Source organism: Entelurus aequoreus, linkage group LG12, assembly GCF_033978785.1.
Source record: "Entelurus aequoreus isolate RoL-2023_Sb linkage group LG12, RoL_Eaeq_v1.1, whole genome shotgun sequence".
In the NCBI taxonomy this organism is placed as follows: Eukaryota; Metazoa; Chordata; class Actinopteri; order Syngnathiformes; family Syngnathidae; genus Entelurus; species Entelurus aequoreus.
The window spans coordinates 30884452-30905397 of NC_084742.1; the positions used below are offsets into that span (position 1 = coordinate 30884452).

At 37.2% G+C, this 20946-nt stretch overlaps 2 protein-coding genes across 3 annotated transcripts in view; one reads left to right on the plus strand and one right to left on the minus strand.

The window, feature by feature from the left end:
• Positions 1–4901, plus strand: part of dnajc2 (DnaJ (Hsp40) homolog, subfamily C, member 2) — a 36389-nt gene extending 31488 nt beyond the window's left edge. Inside the window, exons 11-16 of the mRNA XM_062065652.1 lie at positions 110–179; positions 243–427; positions 3567–3667; positions 3743–3853; positions 3957–4117; positions 4701–4901. Of these exons, the coding sequence (XP_061921636.1) occupies positions 110–179; positions 243–427; positions 3567–3667; positions 3743–3853; positions 3957–4117; positions 4701–4769 (697 nt within the window). The 3' untranslated portion in view covers positions 4770–4901. The remainder of the gene's footprint in view (positions 1–109; positions 180–242; positions 428–3566; positions 3668–3742; positions 3854–3956; positions 4118–4700) is intronic.
• On the minus strand, positions 4788–19531 carry pmpcb (peptidase, mitochondrial processing subunit beta). Of its 2 annotated transcripts, none has more exons than XM_062065661.1 (13): positions 19445–19531; positions 14498–14635; positions 14335–14421; positions 11926–12055; positions 9652–9850; positions 9500–9579; positions 8112–8224; positions 7873–8013; positions 6914–7074; positions 6760–6845; positions 6608–6696; positions 5079–5154; positions 4788–4975 (listed from the first exon to the last, which is right to left on the minus strand). In XM_062065661.1, the coding sequence occupies exons 1-13, from the start codon at positions 19514–19516 to the stop codon at positions 4911–4913; spliced, it is 1437 nt and encodes a 478-aa protein (XP_061921645.1). In that variant the 5' UTR covers positions 19517–19531; the 3' UTR covers positions 4788–4910. The 2 variants fall into 2 exon arrangements, with proteins under 2 accessions (XP_061921645.1, XP_061921644.1); XM_062065660.1 differs by lacking the exon at positions 19445–19531 and adding an exon at positions 18410–18567.
• Between the last annotated feature and the right edge of the window lie 1415 nt (positions 19532–20946).

The window sequence follows — 20946 nt, forward strand, 5'->3', positions numbered from 1 at the left end:
GGGAAATTGGGAGAGTTTGCATATCTGCTTTTAAGGATGAACTTCCTATTTTGCGTCTTTTTTGTGATTTCATTCTATTTAATTAATACAGAACTTTCTTTTCTTCCAGCCTGCAGTCTCTCAATGAAACTTTGGCCTCCGCTTCAAAGGAGGAGAGCAAACTAGCAGTAGAAAAACAGGTAAAAAAAGGACATACTTCCAGATAGAAGTATACTGTATTAAATATTTGTCTTTCCTGTCAGGTGCAAGAGGTGAATGCTCAACTGCAGAGGGAGAAGGAAGCCGAGTTCCAGGCCTTGCAGTCGGCTCGCAGCGCCGAGCAGGCCAGCGGAGGAGGAGGTGGAGGAGTCGGGAAAGGCTGGAATGAAGAAGACCTGCAGCTGCTTATCAAGGCAGTCAATCTGTTTCCAGCTGGAACCAACTCAAGGTATTCTGTCATTAGACTTGTTGTTTTCCTTCTAAGGGTGTCAAATGTTTTATCGCGATGAATTGTATTTGGCCTGTTGTTGAGTTGTAATTAATAGCAGAAACAAGTTTTTTTCAAATGAAGTGTATTTTAGACAGATAATTTGTCAACTTTTGTAATAATAACATGGGACTGTACAATCTGTGTGTTTGTTACAATTATGCTTTAAACAGCTCAACACAAAATGGACACAAACACTCTTTTTACAGACACAGTGAGACTCATTTTCATCACAAGTTTCATGCCTCAGACCGGCCCGCTTTAGATCATTTGTTCTCATTGTGGTTCATAGCTGTTTATTATTTATTATACTGTTGTGCTCATATATTTACATACCCTGGGAAAATGTATGATTTCTTGGCCATTCTTCAGAAAATATGTATGACAAAACAAGACTTTCTTCCACTCATGGTTAATGGTTGGGTGAAGCTAATTATTGGCAAACAACTGTTTACTCTTTTTAAATCAAAATGACTAATAAAAGTACCCAAGTAACCCTGATCAAAAGTTTACATACCCCGGGGGTTAATACCGTGTATTGCCGCCTTTAACATCAATGACAACTTGAAGTCTTTTGTGGTAGTTGTGGATGAGCTTCTGAATTTACTCAGGTGGCAAAGCTGCTCATTCTTCTTGGCAAATAGCCTCCAGTTCCTGTAAGTTCTTGGGCTGTCTTGCATGAACTGCACGTTTGAGATCTCCCCAGAATGGCTCAATGATATTGAGGTCAGGAGACTGAGATGGCCACTCCAGCACCTTCACTTTGTTCTGCTGTAGCCAATGACAGCCTGACTTTGCCTTGTGTTTTGAATCGTTGTCATGTTGAAATGTCCAGAAACGTACCATGCGCAGCTTCCGGGCAGATGAGTGCAAATTTCCCACCAGTATTTTCTGATTACATGCAGCATTCGTCTTGCCATAAATTTTGGCCAAGTTTCCTGTGCCTTTGTAGCTCACACATCCCCAAAACATGAGTGATGCACCTCTTTGTTTCACAGTAGTAATTGTGTTCCTTTCCTCATAGGCCTTGTTGACTCCTCTCCAAATGTAGCGTTTTATGGTCGTGGCCAAAAAATTCAATTTTGGCCTCATCACTCCAAATTACTTTACAGAAGTTTTGAGGCTAGTCTCTGTGCTGTTGGGTGTAATGTAAGTGGGATGCTTTGACATTTTGCGCAGAAATAGCCTTCTTCTGGCGACTCCACCATGAAGCCCATTTTTCTTCAAGTTATTTCTTATTGAGCATCTTTAAACAACCACACCACAATTTTGCAGAAAGTCCTGTATTTCAGCTGAAGTTATTTGTTGATTTTTCTCTGCGTCTCAGAACAATTTTCCTGGCAGTCGTTGCTGAAATTTTTGCTGGTCTTTCCACTTCTTAATCAGCGTTTGAACATTGTTGATTCTCAATTCTTTGGATATATTTTTTATACCTCTTTCCTGTTTTATGCAGTTAAATTACCTTTTTCTCACTGATCCTTTGACAATTATTTTGCTTTCACCATGACTCAGAATCCAGAAACTTCTGTGCAGCACTGGATGAAAGATGAAATGGTCTGTCAGAAATCAAGAAACTGACTGACCTTTTCACGCACGCAGAAAAAACAGAAAAAAGAAAAACAGGTCACAGTTGGAGATGGGAACCCTGATTTGCCAATTAAACCTGTTTGTGTCAACTTTTGTGCATGTTATCTGGTCAAAGTCACTTGAGTATGTAAACTTTTGATCAGGGTCATTTGGGTACTTTCTTTTGTCATTTTGATTTAGAAAGAGTAAACACAATTGTTTGCCAATAAATAGCTTCACCATTGCTTCCACTTCATTAAACATGAGTGGAAGAAAGGCTTTTCTGTTATTCATATTCTCTGAAGAATGTACGTGTGTGTGTGTGTATATATATATATTTTTTTCTTTTCTTCCATTAATAAGTGTATCCTATACAGATGCTTTTCATGTTTTTATTACCATGACAAAACTAGTTTGCTTTAAATGTTTTTTAAACATTGCTTTTTTTTTTAACTCAACACAAATAGGACAAAGGCGCTTTTAATGACAATAAAAAATGTCACCTGCAGTGCATAAGTTTTTGCCAGATTTTATATTTTAGTAATACAGAATTTGTGTTACTGTTGTAGGAGCACTTGCTTTCATAGGAGAAGCTACCCTATGTTAAGATACCAGTTTCGCACATGAAGAACAAAAAATTACGATTTTAGGATCATAGTTTGATTGCCAAAGATGTTTAGTAAAGTATAATGTGATATTTCTGCCTGAATAAATGCTTCAGATATTCCGTACATTACATGTTGTACATGTTCATGGTATTCCTATCCCTGAATGACAATGTTTTAATCTTCTCTATTGTTAAAATGTTATATTCAGCCTGCTAAACTTTCTCTAATTGCAGACTATTAATCAGAACAGGTTATAAAAGAATATATACACTTTACTTCAATTTGCCAGAAAACATTTATTCAGGTAGAAATAACTCAGATTACATTAGAAAACATATTTGACCAAGCATGATCGTAATGTAAGACCATTTTTCATTTTGTTATGGATTTGATGCGTATTACTATTATTGTGAAGCAAGTATGAGGAAAGGTGTCTTAACATGTTTTAACGATGTGAAGACTTCCTGCTTATGGTCTTTTTTTGCTGAGCTTTTTATCCCCATCGAACTAAAGCAGTTAACGAATCGGTCTACATTTTGTTAATGCACTCAACTGTAATCCAAACACGGAAGTAAAGCTCCACCACCTTGCAAGTGGCAAAGTGCGCCAGCACGCTTTCGTTCTAACGTCGCCGTCTCAGGGCGATCAAAGATAAAATGGTCTCGTCAGGAGAACGACTTGCCATGGCTTTGGACATGGGATTTCCATCATGTCCCCTTTTCTTTTTGCATTTCTGTTCACGGCTCAGCAGTAACTGAAGGACATTTCATTTCCCTACAATACCGAATGGACCAAGGGTCAAAAAGAAGTCGGGACTCATGCGCGTTAAAAAAAATAACGCCGTTTAAGGAATTTGTAGTTACCGTGTTAACTTTGACAGCCCTAAGATTTCATATATGTATGTATATATTGTTGTTTTTAAACAGATGGGAGGTTATTGCAAACTACATGAATTTGCACTCGACAAGCAGCATGAAGAGGACTGCCAAAGATGTTATCAACAAAGCCAAGAGTCTACAACGGCTTGGTAAAGATTGCGTTTAGGCAGTAGTGGTAGTAAGTACCAATAGTTAAGGTCTAAATGTTGAGAATGTCTTTTCAGATCCACTCCAGAAAGATGACATCAACAAAAAAGCCTTTGAGAAGTTCAAGAAAGAACATACTTTTGTGCCAACCACTGTCGACAACGCCGCACCCTCTGAGAGGTTTGAATGTGAGCGATGAAATATCTCAACATTTACTGTCTTGTATTCTAATGTAAGGAGGACCAGCTGTGAAAGTGTGCAAATGTAAAAGCTTCCTTCCTTGTCTTATAGCTCCCAGTGGTGATGGAAACGCGGCCCACTGGACCACGGAAGAACAGAAGCTTTTAGAGCAGGCCTTAAAATCTTACCCTGTCAGCACATCTGAGCGCTGGGAGAAGATAGCAGCCTGCATCCCGGGGAGAAACAAGAAAGACTGTATGAAGAGATACAAGGTAAGGAGGGGGCCATTCTACAAAACAGTCGGGGTGGAACAGTACGCAATAATTCAGGTTCAGTACAGTAAGGGAACAAAACTGAAAACAGCTGGCATGTAATTAATCATTTCAATAAATAGGAAAATGAAATTATTTACGACAAACTATTGGGTATAAAGGCAGTTTTTTTAGTGACTTAAACTCCTGCAATGTAGATTATTTAAAATGAGAATAGCTAAAAATTCTAAGACTGGTAGCTTGAGGCACTTTTGTAGGGATTTTACTGCATGCAATGTTACCTTCTTGGCTGAAGTGCAGCATCAATAATTGCCATCTCTACTGAACACTGGTGGCATCTACTAGTCAGTGTATGTATTTCACCAGGAAGTTAAAGTGTTCTCAAACAGTAGACTTTAACAACATGGAATGGTTTTCAAGCTCTGGCTTCTGCTTGGCACTATCCATAGCCAAATACTGGTCTGTACTAGATTTGTTTACCAATTAGATACGTGACAAATGTGATTATGACTACATGCACTGTTACATCTTTAATAGTAATACAAGTATATATACTAAGTGTGAAATATGTCACTTCTGACAGGAACTGGTGGAGATGGTTAAAGCAAAGAAAGCAGCACAGGAGCAAGTGGCAAACAAGATTAAAAAATGACAACACAAAGACCAAATGTCAATCTTTGTCATGGTATCTGTATTGTGTTGGTCTTTATTTTATAGTAAAACCATTAAAAAGACAACAAAAAACATACTATGGACTGAAATGCTGTTTGCTTTAATACATTTTGAATTCTGCTCATGTCCTCATCCAGAACATTCCGTTGCGAATCTGATTGTAGTCAGGAAGCTGTTCAATGGGACCTGAAAGACGATAAATGTTTTACACCTTCTCTGTCGCGTATTTTAGTTAGTGGCGTACCTTCATCGGGTCAAGTTGCTCATAAGTGATGAAAGATAAACATACCAACGGCTGCAATGGTAGGAGCTTTGTTGAAAATATGTTTGGTGCAAACATCCTTGATGGTAGAAGTGTCAACAGCCTTTTGGAAAGGAAATAGAAAATCACTTACCATAACCATGTTTAAAAAAAAAAAAACTTCCAATAAAAATACTATTAATACTTGACAGCACAAGTGCTTAGGCATTAGTTTACTTTCATGCAATGTAATTAGATAATTACTATTCATCATAAGTCATATCATAAATGAGCAGTTTGCATGAGAGCACCGAGCAAGAGGATTTGTTGAATTTTACATGAGAATGAATACCAAAATTGTGACTAAATGTGCCTAACCTAATCACGCCAACTATGAATTGGCGGGGGATTCATTTAAGTTTAGATTTGTAATAATTGTCCAACACTTAAATGTTTTATGTAACTATTAAAAAAAACATAACATATGAACAAACACTACTGTTATTGTCGAATTTTATGGCATATTGCGATTTTCACAACTGAGCACAAAAGTGAGGCTAAATACGATGAATCATTTCAGCCCAGAAAAAGCATGTACATACTGTATATACACTTTGAGATCAGTCCCACAGACATGTGCAGTGCAATGTAATTGTACACGCAAAACATAACTGGATGTGAGTAGTTACGATCACACACATTTATGCATTTAAATGTGATTAATCACACAAGTTGGAATCGAGCAAGATTAATTGCACAAAGCAATCAATCATGTGCTTACGATTGGGCTTTGTAATAATTAAACCGCAGTAAAGTATTACTTTAATCACTTATTTGAAGAAGACAAAATACTAAAAAAAAACATTTTGCTATTAAACATTGTTATCAAAATGTATTTAAGTTAGGGATTCTTAAACCCGAATGCAGCTGAGATGGGCTCCAGCACCCCTCGCCACCTCGAGAGGGACAAGCGGTAGAAAATGGATAGATGGATGGATTCTTAAACTATGGTAGTGGTATGCGGGTTCCATCTAGTGGCACGTCAAATAATCACTTTAAAATTAAATATTCAAACACAATGTTACTGTTGAAACTGTGTATGTTACATTGGATTAAAATACTAAATATAGTTGTTCAATAAAACATCTGCTTTGTTTTTATTTAATACTTATGCCTACCACACTACTGTAGTTTAATGTTGGTCATTATGGTGGTACTTGGCGAGCCAAGGGTTTTTTGAGGTGGTACTTGGTTAAAAAAGAACTACTGATTTAAGTAAATTATATAAATAAATGTATATAATTTATAAATGATATAATTTGAATGACTTACTTGTAAAAAAAAAAATATATATATACACGTTTTGCTATTAACATTAAAATTCTTATTAAAATACATTTTCCCACTATAATTAATAATGCTGGTACTCTCTCCAGGTCAGAAAATTAAAAAAATACCCTCGCCACTATTTAAGGATCTATTGTATTTTTAGTATAACAACTATAGAACATGATGAAAAAGTCCAGGTTAGAGTGCAAAGCAGACACATTTGAGTGTTGATTGGAACATTCACTCACATCAATGCGGAACTCAAGTTCATGCAAAGGTATCCTGCGACTGTAACACAACATCTGTCTGCCAATGTCCTCACAAATGGGCGTGGATCCTAAGAAGCACAAAATATGAAATATGAATGTGTTTGAACGTCACGGTTAGTTGTACATCTTACCGTCCAGGTGCAGAAGCATGTTTGTCTTTAGAAGATTTTTAGCCCGAGCCACCTCGCTCTCGCTAACATTGGTGCAAAGTGACATCCTGTAATAGTAAAAGTGAGTAAAACAATGACGGTCATAACAACGCTGCGTGTGTTTGACGGATGTCACCATTGTTGCTGGGTGAAGTGCATCATGTCGTTGATGGTGCCGGGCTCACACACCATGTAGAGCCCCCACAGGCCAGTGTCGGTGTAGCAGGTGTTGAAGGACTGGAAGCTGTGGCACAAGTTTCCCTGACACGCCATTTGAGCAAGTTTACTGGACAGATTCTAAGAAGCACACAAATAAGATTAAAAACAACATGTTAAAGAACTATTAGCATCTAAGAATTTCTGCCATCGTCATGATAATTAGTAGTGATGGGTCAAACGATACTGGAGCATGGCTGCATTATGAAACAAGGAGTGATGCCATGTCCTTCCATACCTTAATGTGTCACTTTAAGAATAAACCCACATGACTGTTGCAGCTGCCGTGTCATTAAACTAATGTACCAAACTCTTTTTACCATTTATTTATGTGGTGATCTTCTTGAGCCATTTTGTGATTGCATTTTTTTTTATAAAAAGAAAACATTCATGTTGTCACTTGAGTTGCAGGTTTAGTAACAGCATTAGGAATAACACTTTGTATTTGGAGAGATTTGGTTTTTTTGCTATTTTTAATACACATGCTCCACTTTCAGCATGTTCTAAATGCAGTAATTCTCAAACTGTGGTATGTGGGCTTCATCAAGGGGTACGAATAAAATCCCAAATATTTAATCAGTGTTACTGTTCAAACTTTGTGTAATGTTACAGTGACCGTTTAGATGAAAAGTTATTTTTCCCAATAAAGACATTTTAAAACAACACATTTTAGAGCTGTAATTATAATACCATAACGGGACACAATGATAGTATTGCCAAAGGTTATCATACCGTCATAATTTCATACAGGCCTACCTCTGTGGATTATGGTCTTTTGTTTCTTCTTTTCACATGCTCGACTTACAATTTGGTAATTTCCCTCAGTTTGAAGATTTTTTTTCAGGAGTGTAAAGATAAAAAAAAAAAAAAGAACTCAACTCCTCCACCAAAAGAGCGGTCCCAGTTTCCGATAAGTGTGTTTGCCACCATGAGCGGGATGGTGTCAGGGTGTGACCATCCAACGGCCTCCACAGCGATGGCGATATGAGCCAGAGGCATCTTGTCGTCACGTATCCGAATCTGAAAAGTCAAGGGTCGTCTATTTATTTATTGATAACGGGTTGCATCGTATATATTTACAAATTCCACTAAGGTGTGGTTAATAAGCATTTGTTTACCTCACTTCCTGTGAAGGGACACGATGGCTGTGTCGGTGCATCACTCTCATAACTGCCAGGAAGCTTTCCAAAGTGATACTTGGCCAGATCGATGAGCTCGTTGTGAGAAACTCCTGTTTGATAACACATAAGAGTACACATTCAAGAACTATTTTATGCATTATGCAGTCACTAAATACTAGGGCTGTCCCTATATCCCTATATCAGCTAAAAACAAGTATTGGATAATAAAAAGCTCCGATACAAGCAGTCCTGCAGCGTGTTTACTTTTTCAAAGCTGGACAGCCAGTTAACATCTAAATGCTCTCCAATAAGAATATGAAAAGTTATAATTTTGAATAAATGATTGCTTCCATGTCTAGTTATTTTGTTGTATGTTATGAAATATGCATGTTATGAATATATATAGGTAGTCTTCTGAGTTGAACAACAAATGTAACTGTATGATTAGGGGGCAGATATAAGTTTGACTTCTTTCTGCTCCTTTCCGTTCATTATTTATTTTAAATGTAATGTGGATTGTTTTTTGTTTGACCTTAAATGAATTATTTAAAACCAACAGAATAAACACATAAGGTTGGTGTTTGGTTTGCATTTTAGTCAAGTCATTTACAAAAGGTAAACATGCTAGACTATAGGCTGTAGGAGCTAGCAGCTACACAACAGCTAAGGACAAAATAGTACACAGGCGATACATAAGTAATGTATCCTTAATTAAAGATTATTGCAGTCTAAAACAGCACATTTGTCAATATAAACAAGTATCAAATAATAATAGTTAAATATTATTTACAAATACATAGTCTCCAAGGCAGAAAAAGCAGATTAGAAGGTATCCAGTAAGTAACTTGTCCGCATTATTCAATTTGCTGCATCATGAGCTTAACGTCATGAATTATTGTGACCAGTAGGTGTCGCCAAAACAAATTACCACTTCAAATTAAAGACAGCATACATGAGTTTTCCACTTAATAAATATGTTAGTGTTTTTCATACCCAACAATGTTCTCTGTTTAATAAATTTCACTTGTTCAAATCTTATCTAACATCCAACACAACAAAATAATAAAAGTATGCGCAATGATTCACGCTAACATCGTATTGGTTTTATATCCGAATTGGTCAACACTTAAGGCTCCAACATTGGCATCGTATTGGAAGTCAAAAAGTTGAATTGGGACACCACTAGTGACTACTAAATATTTTTTTGCAGGGCTACATTTTTTGTGCGCGTGTGATACATTTTTGGCACACCCCAATCATATTTTATTTGATTCAAAAGTTTGAAAAACACCAAAATAGTCAATATATATTAGGACAAGCGTGATTCTAGTCTAATTTTAAATAAAAACTAAAGGTCATAGGTGTCTGATCCAAACAGTACTCACCTCCAGCAGCAGCCAGTACTATTCTAGGACCTTTGTAGTGCGCAGTGATATACTCTACCAGATCTCCTTTATTAATCGTCCTGCAATGAAACGATTGTGTGTTCATAACATGTTGCATAATATACATATATCTACATTTGTTTAGTTTTTACTTGATATTCTCGGTGGGACCCAGGATGGTTCTGCCCAGCGCCGTGGCCTGGTATGCAGTAGCATGCAGGTAATCGAAGACCACTTCCTGCAGATTAGTCTCCACTTCCTGCATCTCTCGGAGGATTACGCCTCGCTCCCTCTCGATCTCAGCCTCACCTAACATGCTGTTCTGGATGATGTCTGCCAAGATCTCCACAGCTTGGAAAAATGTAACAAGTAACGTGAGTTAAGATGACACAAAAAACTAGACTGTACTTTTTAAGTTAAGGAATACTTTCCTATTATTTTAGTTAATGCATTTACAATTATTTGCTATTACCAGCATTCTATGACTCGGCTGGGTTACACCCATGCACAGGGTTAAAACCTAACCATGATGTCCTACAGGGATCTGTTCTTGGACCAGTACTGTTTCGTTCCTACATGTTTTTTCTTAGACACTATTATTAGAAAATCCTCTATTTATTCCCATTGTTCTTTAACGCGACAACTTTGTCCATCAGTGGTTGGCTCTTTATTTTTTACAGCCTCATGTCCTTTCTTTACTGGTCAAGCTCAGAGCAACAGCACAGCTCCCCCCTTCACAATAATTGCACGGTCCGCCACATCCGGTCTGACTGCGATAACAAAATAAAGGCTTCAAAAAAAGTACCTTACACAAGCATAATATACTTAAAGCACTTCTTGATACATTTACACAATATATTTTGACTTAAAATATTAGTCAAAATTGTCCAAAGATGTATTGCGCCAATAAATATGATTTTTAACATTAATTAAGAAACATTTATTATTTAGTATTTTACACAAAAAGCACACTTTGATGGTAAAATAAGTGTAAAAGGTAAAAACCGGAATTAAAAAGAAATAAAATGGAAAAACTCAATTTTATTGTATATTTATATTGCTATTATTTGAATTCATCGTTATTCCTTTTATTATTTTACTTGTTGTGGTTTATTTGTTACCGTTTTATATCCGTTTTAATTATATTTTAAGTTGAGTTTTGGTGGTACAGTAAATAAATACTCAGGTTTTCAAATGAATGAATAATTGTGTTAAACAATTGTGATTACTATATCAATCAAAATAATCGTGATTTTTATTTTTGCCATAATTGTCCAGCCCTAGATAGATAGTACTTTATTGATTCCTTCAGGAGAGTTCCCTCAGGAAAATTAAAATTCCAGCAGCAGTGTACAAAATTTTAAAAAGTAAAAAGTAAATAATGGGGGTATAAATGGAAACAAAATAGAAAAAATATTACAATAGAATAAAAATCAAAGGCAACAATGAGAATAAAAATAGAACAGTAAAATAAGAATATAACAAGAGAAACTAGGCAGTAGTGACCATGTTATGAAAAAGTATTGCACTGTTATTGTTTTGCATCCCCTGTCATCATAGTACCCCCCCCCAGAGAGGAGTTGTACAGTCCAATGGCGTGTGGGACAAAGGAGTTTTTTTTGTCTATTAGTCCTGCGCTTGGGATGAAGCAGTCTAGCACTGAACAGGCTCCTTTGGCTACTGATAACGGTATGCAGAGGGTGACTGGCATCATCCAGGATGCTCACTAGTTTTTCCACTAGTTTGTAGTATATACTACTACAATACAGTATACAGTAAAGTATTGTATGTAGTCAAACCTGTGTTTTTGGTCACCTATATCTGGCGGCCACTAACATTAAAATAATATGATGCATTTCAATTATAAGCTTAAACTCCAGCCCTACTTTATCCTAGGGGTGGGCGGATCGATCCAAATATTTTATCAATAGTATCTTTTATCTAGCGAGGGTAGTATCGGTATCGGACCACCATGAGATCAATAGTTTTCAGTCCTCTGTTTATTTTCACAAATGTGTTTGTTTTGTTCATAATGTTGTTGGTTGATAGCATAAAATTGATTATATATTGTTTATAAACTAGAGGAAATAGTCAAAAAGATTACATTTCCAGCCAAGAGTGGCTGTTGCTCTTATTTAGTTATTTTGCAATACTGAATATTTTACAAACATTTTAACCTATAAAAAATAATAAAATTCATTGATTAATGTTGTAGAATTTTTGTAGATAAAATATTTAAAATGTGTCTCTGTGTTTTATTCAGATTATAATCATCACCAATAAACTAAGAAAAAAATCTTTAAATAGTTATACATTTCAAGTAAAACGTATCATTATTGGTATTGACAAAATAGGCCCTGTGTTTACTTGGTAACAAATTCAAAACACCAAAATGTGCAGTGTCGCCCAGTCCTACATTGTATTACCTCTTGGAAGATCCTTGGAGAAGGCTTTGGCATAGTACACAGTTTGCTCCCGGGACGTGTATGCATTTAGATGTGCCCCCATGTTCTCAATTTCTAATTCTAGGTCCAGCTGGGACCGCTTCCTGGTGCCCTGACACAAAAGACAACAATTAAAATTTGAGACTCAAAATAGTTGTTTCTATGAAAAAAAAAAAAGGCCTGTTTATGTTGACGTGTTGTAGTACTGTTCACCATTACCGCTAATGACAACAGCAACATAACTACTGTCGGGTTACTGAGCATTAAAACGCACACAAAGTGACTTCCTGTTCAGTGCAGAGTAAGCTTCAAAAGTAATAGCATGTCCGTATTAACATGGATCCTACCAGAGTAACTTACAAAATGCACCCTTTTTATTTTTCTTAGCCACAGGAAGAAGCATTTGTGCAAACAAGGAAGGGTTTATTGAGAAATGTACAAACCCCGTTTCCATATGAGTTTGGAAATTGTGTTAGATGTAAATATAAACGGAACACAATGATTTGCAAATCATTTTCAACCCATATTCAGTTGAATGTGCTACAAAGACAACATATTTGATGTTCAAACTCATAAACATTTTTTTTGTGTGCAAATAATCATTAACTTCAGAATTTGATGCCAGCAACACGTGACAAAGAAGTTAGGAAAGGTGGCACTAAATACTGATAAAGTTGAGGAACGCTCATCAAACACTTATTTGGAACATCCCACAGGTGAACAGGGAACAGGTGGGTGCCCTGATTGGGTACAAAAGTAGATTCCATGAAATGCTCAGTCATTCACAAACAAGGATGGGGCGAGGGTCACCACTTCGTCAACAAATGCATGAGCAAATTGTTGAACAGTTTAAGAAAAACCTTTCTCAACCAGCTATTGCAAGGAATTTAGGGATTTCACCATCTACGGTCCGTACTATCATCAAAGGGTTCAGAGAATCTGGAGAAATCACTGCACGTAAGCAGCTAAGCCTGTGACCTTCGATCCCTCAGGCTGTACTGCATCAACAAGCGACATCAGTGTGTAAATGATATCACCACATGGACTCAGGAACACTTCAGAAACCCACTGTCAGTAACTACAGTTGGTCGCTACATCTGTAAGTGCAAGTTAAAGCTCTCCTATGCAAGGCGAAAACCGTTTATCAACAACACCCAGAAACGCCGTCGGCTTCGCTGGGCCTGAACTCATCTAAGATGGACTGATACAAAGTGGAAAAGTGTTCTGTGGTCTGACGAGTCCACATTTCAAATTGTTTTTGGAAACTGTGGACGTCGTGTCCTCTGGACCAAAGGGGAAAAGAACCATCCGGATTGTTATAGGCGCAAAGTTGAAAAGCCAGCATCCGTGATGGTATGGGGGTGTATTAGTGCCCAAGACATGGGTAACTTACACATCTGTGAAGGCACCATTAATGCTGAAAGGTACATACAGGTTTTGGAGCAACATATGTTGCCATCCAAGCAACGTTACCATGGACGCCCCTGCTTGTTTCAGCAAGACAATGCCAAGCCACGTGTTACATCAACGTGGCTTCATAGTAAAAGAGTGCTGGTGCTAGACTGGCCTGCCTGTAGTCCAGACCTGTCTCCCATTGAAAATGTGTGGCGCATTATGAATCCTAAAAGACCACAACGGAGACCCCTGGACTGTTGAACAACTTAAGCTGTACATCAAGCAAGAATGGGAAAGAATTTCCACCTGAGAAGCTTAAAAAATGTGTCTCCTCAGTTCCCAAACGTTTACTGAGTGTTGTTAAAAGGAAAGGCCATGTAACACAGTGGTAAACATGCCCTTTCCCAACTACTTTGGCACGTGTTGCAGCTATGAAATTCTAAGTTAATTATTATTTGCAAAAGAAAAAAAAGTTTATGAGTTTGAACATCAAATATCTTGTCTTTGTAGTGCATTCAATTGAATATGGGTTGAAAGGGATTTGCAAATCATTGTATTCCGTTTATATTTACATCTAACACAATTTCCCAACTCATATGGAAACGGGGTTTGTACTACAGTAGCTCTGTTAGAAGAACAAAATGTGTTAAGAATTAAAATGCAAACATGCACAAATGGAGATCTGTTAAAAGTACAAAATGTATAAAGAATTCAAATGCAAATGTACACAAATGGAGAAAAACCATGTCAACAAACTTCCTTTATCATCACCTTTCTCCTTATGTCTCTGGCCAAAGTCACAAGTCAATGTACAAATAATGGCTAGTTTCAGTTAGCCAGTCCGAGAGGCGTCAACATAAACAGGCTCCACTGTAGTATATGGTGAGAGATCTTTATAATATTTTGCCAATCCCAGGGTAACCAAAATATATACTTTAGAGTAAATCTAATTTAAATTTAACAATAAATGGATAAGATTTATTATAAACATCTCACCTTAAATGCCATGTGCTCGAGAAAATGCGCTGTGCCATTATTCCTCTCATTCTCGTAGCGACTGCCGGCATCGATCCAGAGGCCCACCTGAAAGAAGTCGCATGTTATTGAAGAGATTAGATTGTGTGATCGTAACAAACATAACGCATTTTGTGTGACTTACTGTACACGTTGAAAGGCCAGAATCCTCGGAAGCCACACGGAGCCCATTTTCTAAAGTGGTTACTTTCGTTTCAGGGACATTTAAAGCCACTTGGTGAGCAGCCTGTGTTGCCAAGAGTCTGTGTGGTCCGGCAGCGAGCTACAAAACAAACAGGATCACAGCAGTTACGTCACTTTCTGTGGTCCATGCCTATGTGCTGGTTTAATTTTAACATTTGCATCTAATTCTGCCTGTTTGTTTTTATATAAAGTGGTACTTTAACTAAGTTACAAGTACTCCAACTTACGAGTATTTTGAGATACCAGCTGCCACTCGGCTTGTTATTGTGCCTTAAAATGAACTGCACTCCTTTGGGAATTTTGCCTAATCCTCACAATCATTATGAAAGACAAGAACATCTTTTTTTTTAGGATTTTAAAGAAGATAAAAATGCTTGGAAGATGTGGCCGTTGTAGCCTTCAAAGCCCTCTAAAACAACTTCAAAACCCTGGTGGTCCGTGCGGTCAAACTAGACATTTTAGCAGGATAATGCCAACAATCTGTACTGACTCCTGATTAAAATATTGCCGCGTAACTTTACAAATACCTTTGGCTAATCGACATCAGTAAAATGTGGCATCACTACTTAGTAAACTTACAAGAAGCATAAACTAGAGAAACCTACAGAATAGGACTCCTACGATTGCTATCTGAAGTTCCTTGGAGTAGGATTCGGATTTGGCTGCGTATCCGGCAACCTCAGTCAGGGAGAGTGGGAGGAGACTACAGACTACTATGAATTGATTAATGTGGACCCCGACTTAAACAAGTTAAAAAAACGTATTCGGGTGTTACCATTTAGTGGTCAATTGTACGGAATATGTACTGTACTGTGCAATCTACTAATAAAAGTTTCAATCAATCAATCAATCAGAATTTTGACCATGATTGCAGTACCATTTCTGACCACATTACTACATATGGCACCTTTAAGGTGAGTTGAGTTCATGGAAAGTTTTACTGCACATTACCATTAGTATACAGCTCCACTAATGGACATTGGAGTGTTACTTTCAAAGGCAAAATTAAAGTATTGCTAGAAACATAATTTTATATGGGACTTTATTGTATTATATGTATAGTACATGTTCCAAAAAGAAAAAAGCATACAACACCACCAGAATTAGAGATTTTACAAGTCAAAGTGATGAAGCTTAGTGTTACGCTCATGACTTGGTGTAACTAAACATTAACCTATAAGATGAAGGCAATTGCATTTTGTTGATATTTGAAATGTATTCAATGTTTACAAATGAATATTTAAATACACTAAATGTAAAAAAGGGAATAAATATTCAAAATAAGATCATTAAATGAAATCTAGTTTGGTTACGCCATCATGAGCGCAACACAAGGTTGTGAAAGTTTCAACTACAATTCTAAATAAGATGTCAAAAGCAAACTGAAATCAAATACACACAGCTTAAAGATTGATCAACACCTATTTAAATGTAGTAATACATAAATATGATTTATCAAAATATAAAAGAAATATACCTGAACAGAACGCTCATGATGGTTACACCAAAAAGTAATCGCGTTTTTCCAAGTTTTTGGGCATTTTTATGCTATTTCCAAGCATCTCCTTTTTATTATCGTTGATTTTAAATGGTCAAACTAATGCATATTATATATGCATGCCCTAGTAAACAAAAAAAAGTCATTTATTTTGATTGTTACATTTTGAAGTACATTTGTGCAGGTGGGTGCGAATGTACCCATTACCAGAGCTGTACACATTACCAACTGTTCCCAAACAACACACACAAGTCATTGTTGTTGTTTTTTTTTACTGTAGGTAGAGAAAATGGATAACATAGGGCTGGGCCAAAGAAAAGGCAAAGTAAATAAATACATACAGTGGGGTGCGGGGACACCTAGAGGTAGTTAGTTGTAGGGTGTCCCAGCTAAATGACAGATAGTTTATAGTAATGGACCCAATACTCTCAGTTACATTAAGGTTGATATTATACATGTGGGCCCAAGATATACAGGTAAAAGCCAGTAAATTAGAATATTTTGAAAAACTTGATTTATTTCAGTAATTGCATTCAAAAGGTGTAACTTGTACATTATATTTATTCATTGCACACAGACTGATGCATTCAAATGTTTATTTCATTTAATTTTGATGATTTGAAGTGGCAACAAATGAAAATCCAAAATTCCGTTAGTCACAAAATTAGAATATTACTTAAGGCTAATACAAAAAAGGGATTTTTAGAAATGTTGGCCAACTGAAAAGTATAAAAATGAAAAATATGAGCATGTACAATACTCAATACTTGGTTGGAGCTCCTTTTGCCTCAATTACTGCGTTAATGCGGCGTGGCATGGAGTCGATGAGTTTCTGGCACTGCTCAGGTGTTATGAGAGCCCAGGTTGCTCTGATAGTGGCCTTCAACTCTTCTGCGTTTTTGGGTCTGGCATTCTGCATCTTCCTTTTCACAATACCCCACCGATTTTCTATGGGGCTAAGGTCAGGGGAGTTGGCGGGCCAATTTAGAACAGAAATACCATGGTCCGTAAACCAGGCACGGGTAGATTTTGCGCTGTGTGCAGGCGCCAAGTCCTGTTGGAACTTGAAATCTCCATCTCCATAGAGCAGGTCAGCAGCAGGAAGCATGAAGTGCTCTAAAACTTGCTGGTAGACGGCTGCGTTGACCCTGGATCTCAGGAAACAGAGTGGACCGACACCAGCAGATGACATGGCACCCCAAACCATCACTGATGGTGGAAACGAAAGCAAATGTTGCATTTCCTTTGGAAATCGAGGTCCCAGAGTCTGGAGGAAGACAGGAGGGGCACAGGATCCACGTTGCCTGAAGTCTAGTGTAAAGTTTCCACCATCAGTGATGGTTTGGGGTGCCATGTCATCTGCTGGTGTCGGTCCACTCTGTTTCCTGAGATCCAGGGTCAACACAGCCGTCTACCAGCAAGTTTTAGAGCACTTCATGCTTCCTGCTGCTGACCTGCTCTATGGAGATGGAGATTTCAAGTTCCAACAGGACTTGGCGCCTGCACACAGCGCAAAATCTACCCGTGCCTGGTTTACGGACCATGGTATTTCTGTTCTAAATTGGCCCGCCAACTCCCCTGACCTTAGCCCCATAGACAATCTGTGGGGTATTGTGAAAAGGAAGATGCAGAATGCCAGACCCAAAAACGCAGAAGAGTTGAAGGCCACTATCAGAGCAACCTGGGCTCTCATAACACCTGAGCAGTGCCAGAAACTCATCGACTCCATGCCACGCCGCATTAACGCAGTAATTGAGGCAAAAGGAGCTCCAACCAAGTATTGAGTATTGTACATGCTCATATTTTTCATTTTCATACTTTTCAGTTGGCCAACATTTCTAAAAATCCCTTTTTTGCATTAGCCTTAAGTAATATTCTAATTTTGTGACACACGGAATTTTGGATTTTCATTTGTTGCCACTTCAAATCACCAAAATTAAATGAAATAAACATTTGAATGCATCAGTCTGTGTGCAATGAATAAATATAATGTACAAGTTACACCTTTTGAATGCAATTACTGAAATAAATCAAGTTTTTCAAAATATTCTAATTTACTGGCTTTTACCTGTAAATGCCGTTAAATGTAGCTTTGATGACCAGCAAGCTACTTTTACCGTGTATCTTGCTACAATTATCCGGGGATAGCTTCCCCTGTAGCTTAGCTACATTTAATCAAGAGTAACTTGCCGCTTAGCTAACTACATTTTCCACATTTAAGCGTCGTTAAAACTGCAACTGGACTGTTGTCAACTTTAACCAAACAAATGTAACATTCTTTGAAGCGTTAAAACGACAGGCTGAAAACTATATAACATATTTTCAGGAGAATATATCGTAACTTATTCATCTTACTCTGCCCAGACGACTGTTCTCCAGTAGAGACCTGCGTAGCAAACATTTCCCGCTGGATGTGAGGAGACGCAAGGAGGTCGCCATTTTTACGTCAGACCGAGGAACAAGAGTCATCGGCGGCAACCACTTACGTTACATCCGTTTGGGAGAATGCTGCATTTAAGTAACCTTGTTAATTTGAGACTCAGAGATCATGAGCCACAAAGTATAATTCCCTTAAAAACATGCATTTTATTTTGTATAGCTGTCATCTTGAAATTTCGAGCCAGTAATAACGAATTTTAAACATCAGAATTGTGTTAGATTTGTTCAAAATGCATTATTAAAGTAACTGGGTGATAAATGTAAGACAATACCCTTAACATATGTTTTTCATCGTACAGCTATGGGTGAGGGCCGACATCCGGGCAACTGAGCTACATACGGGTTCTTCGAGCCATAGCAACCAGACTGGCGTTGAAAACAAACCGTTGCCATTACTCTTTAACCTGTCGCCCTACGCTGGTTAAACCCGTCATTCTGCCTCCAAAATGCCGAAAAACTGTGTTGTTTTTGGTTGTGCTAACCACAACTGGAAACAGGGAAAACAAAGGTTGTATTTTGTTCTGCCAAAGCGTGATAAAAGCCCACAGAGACGAGACAAATGGCTCGCAGCTTTACACTGGGAAAACGAGGACGGTTCTCACTGGAGTCCCCCAAAGTACCGGGTCGTGTGTTCGGATCACTTCGTTTCTGGTAAATATAAGGAACAAAAATCCACCTTCTTAACCACAACTTGGCTTACGTCCGTGCTAATGTTGTACTTGTTGAATTTGTACCTTATAACGTTCGACAGCTGAAGTTGTTGTTGTACAAAAATAACATGCGGTATATACTATATAGTCTATAGCCTAGCTAGCTATTTTCGAAAACCGGACAACGAGAGGATACCAAAGGCAGCGTTAAGATGGACACCACCGGGAAAACGTAACCAGGGCGGCCAAAAAACATCTGGCGAAGAACAGTTGAAGGGGAGCTGAAAGAGATGAAGCTTACATGGGGCGAGGCACAGAGACGAGGACAGCAGCGAGATGAATGGCGTCGAGTCGTCGAAGCCTTATTTCCCATCCGAGAAGAAGAGGATTAAGTTAAGTAAGTAATATACTATATAGTCTATAGCAGGGGTCACCAACCTTTTTGAAACCAAGAGCTACTTCTTGGGTACTGATTAATGCGAAGGGCTACCAGTTTGATACACTTAAATAAATTGCCAGAAATAGCCAATTTGCTCAATTTACCTTTAACTCTATGTTATTATTAATAATTAATGATATTTACACTTAATTAATCGGTTTAAAAGAGGAGAAAACACGAAAAAAATGACAATTAATTTTGAAACATAGTTTATCTTCAATTTCGACTCTTTAAAATTCAAAATTCAACCGAAAAAAAGACGAGAAAAACTAGCTAATTCGAATCTTTTTTGAAAAAATTAAAAAAATAATTTATGGAACATCATTAGTAATTTTTCCTGATTAAGATTAATTTTAGAATTTTGATGACATGTTTTGAAAAGGTTAAAATCCAATCTACACTTTGTTAGAATATATAACAAATTGGACCAAACAAAGACAAATCATTATTTCTTCTACATTTTCCAGAACAAAAATTTTAAAAGAAATTCAAAAGACTTTGAAATAAGATTTAAATTTGATTCTACAGATTTTCTAGATTTGCCAGAATAATTTTTTTGAATTTTAATCATAATAAGTTTGAAGAAATATTACACAAATATTCTTCGTGGAAAAAACAGAAGCTAAAATGAAGAATTAAATTAAAATTTATTTATTATTCTTTACAATAAAAATAAATTTACCTGAACATTGATTTAAATTGTCAGGAAAGAAGAGGAAGGAATTTAAAAGGTAAAAAGGTATATGTGTTTAAAAATCCTAAAATAATTTTTAAGGTTTTATTTTTTCTCTAAAATTGTCTTTCTGAAAGTTATAAGAAGCAAAGTAAAACATTAAAGAATTTATTTAAACAAGTCTTTAAAATATTTTCTTGGATTTTCAAATTCTATTTGAGTTTTGTCTCTCTTAGAATTAAAAATGTCAGGCAAAGAGAGACCAGCTTGCTAGTAAATAAATACAATTTAAAAAATAGAGGCAGCTCTTTAAGTGCTGCTATTTGAGCTATTTTTAGAACAGGCCAGCGGGCTACGCATCTGGTCCTAACGGGCTACCTGGTGCCCGCGGGCACCGCGTTGGTGACCCCTGGTCTATAGCCTAGCTAGCTATTTTCGAAAACCGGTTTCGTTTAAATTTGCACTTAACAGTTGGGTTTTTAAAAACCAATAAACCCTATAATTTTCATGTTGCCATTCAATATATGTAGCCCTCAAATCTCTCAATATTTTATACACTAACACTTGATCTTGTTGTTGATAACTTCCGCGTCTCTTTCTTAGTAGCGCGCAGGCTAAGCTAACTAGCAAGCTAAGCCTGAGAAGCTTTAAAGTTCACTGAGACGAGTCTGACGCAAATAATACATTTTCG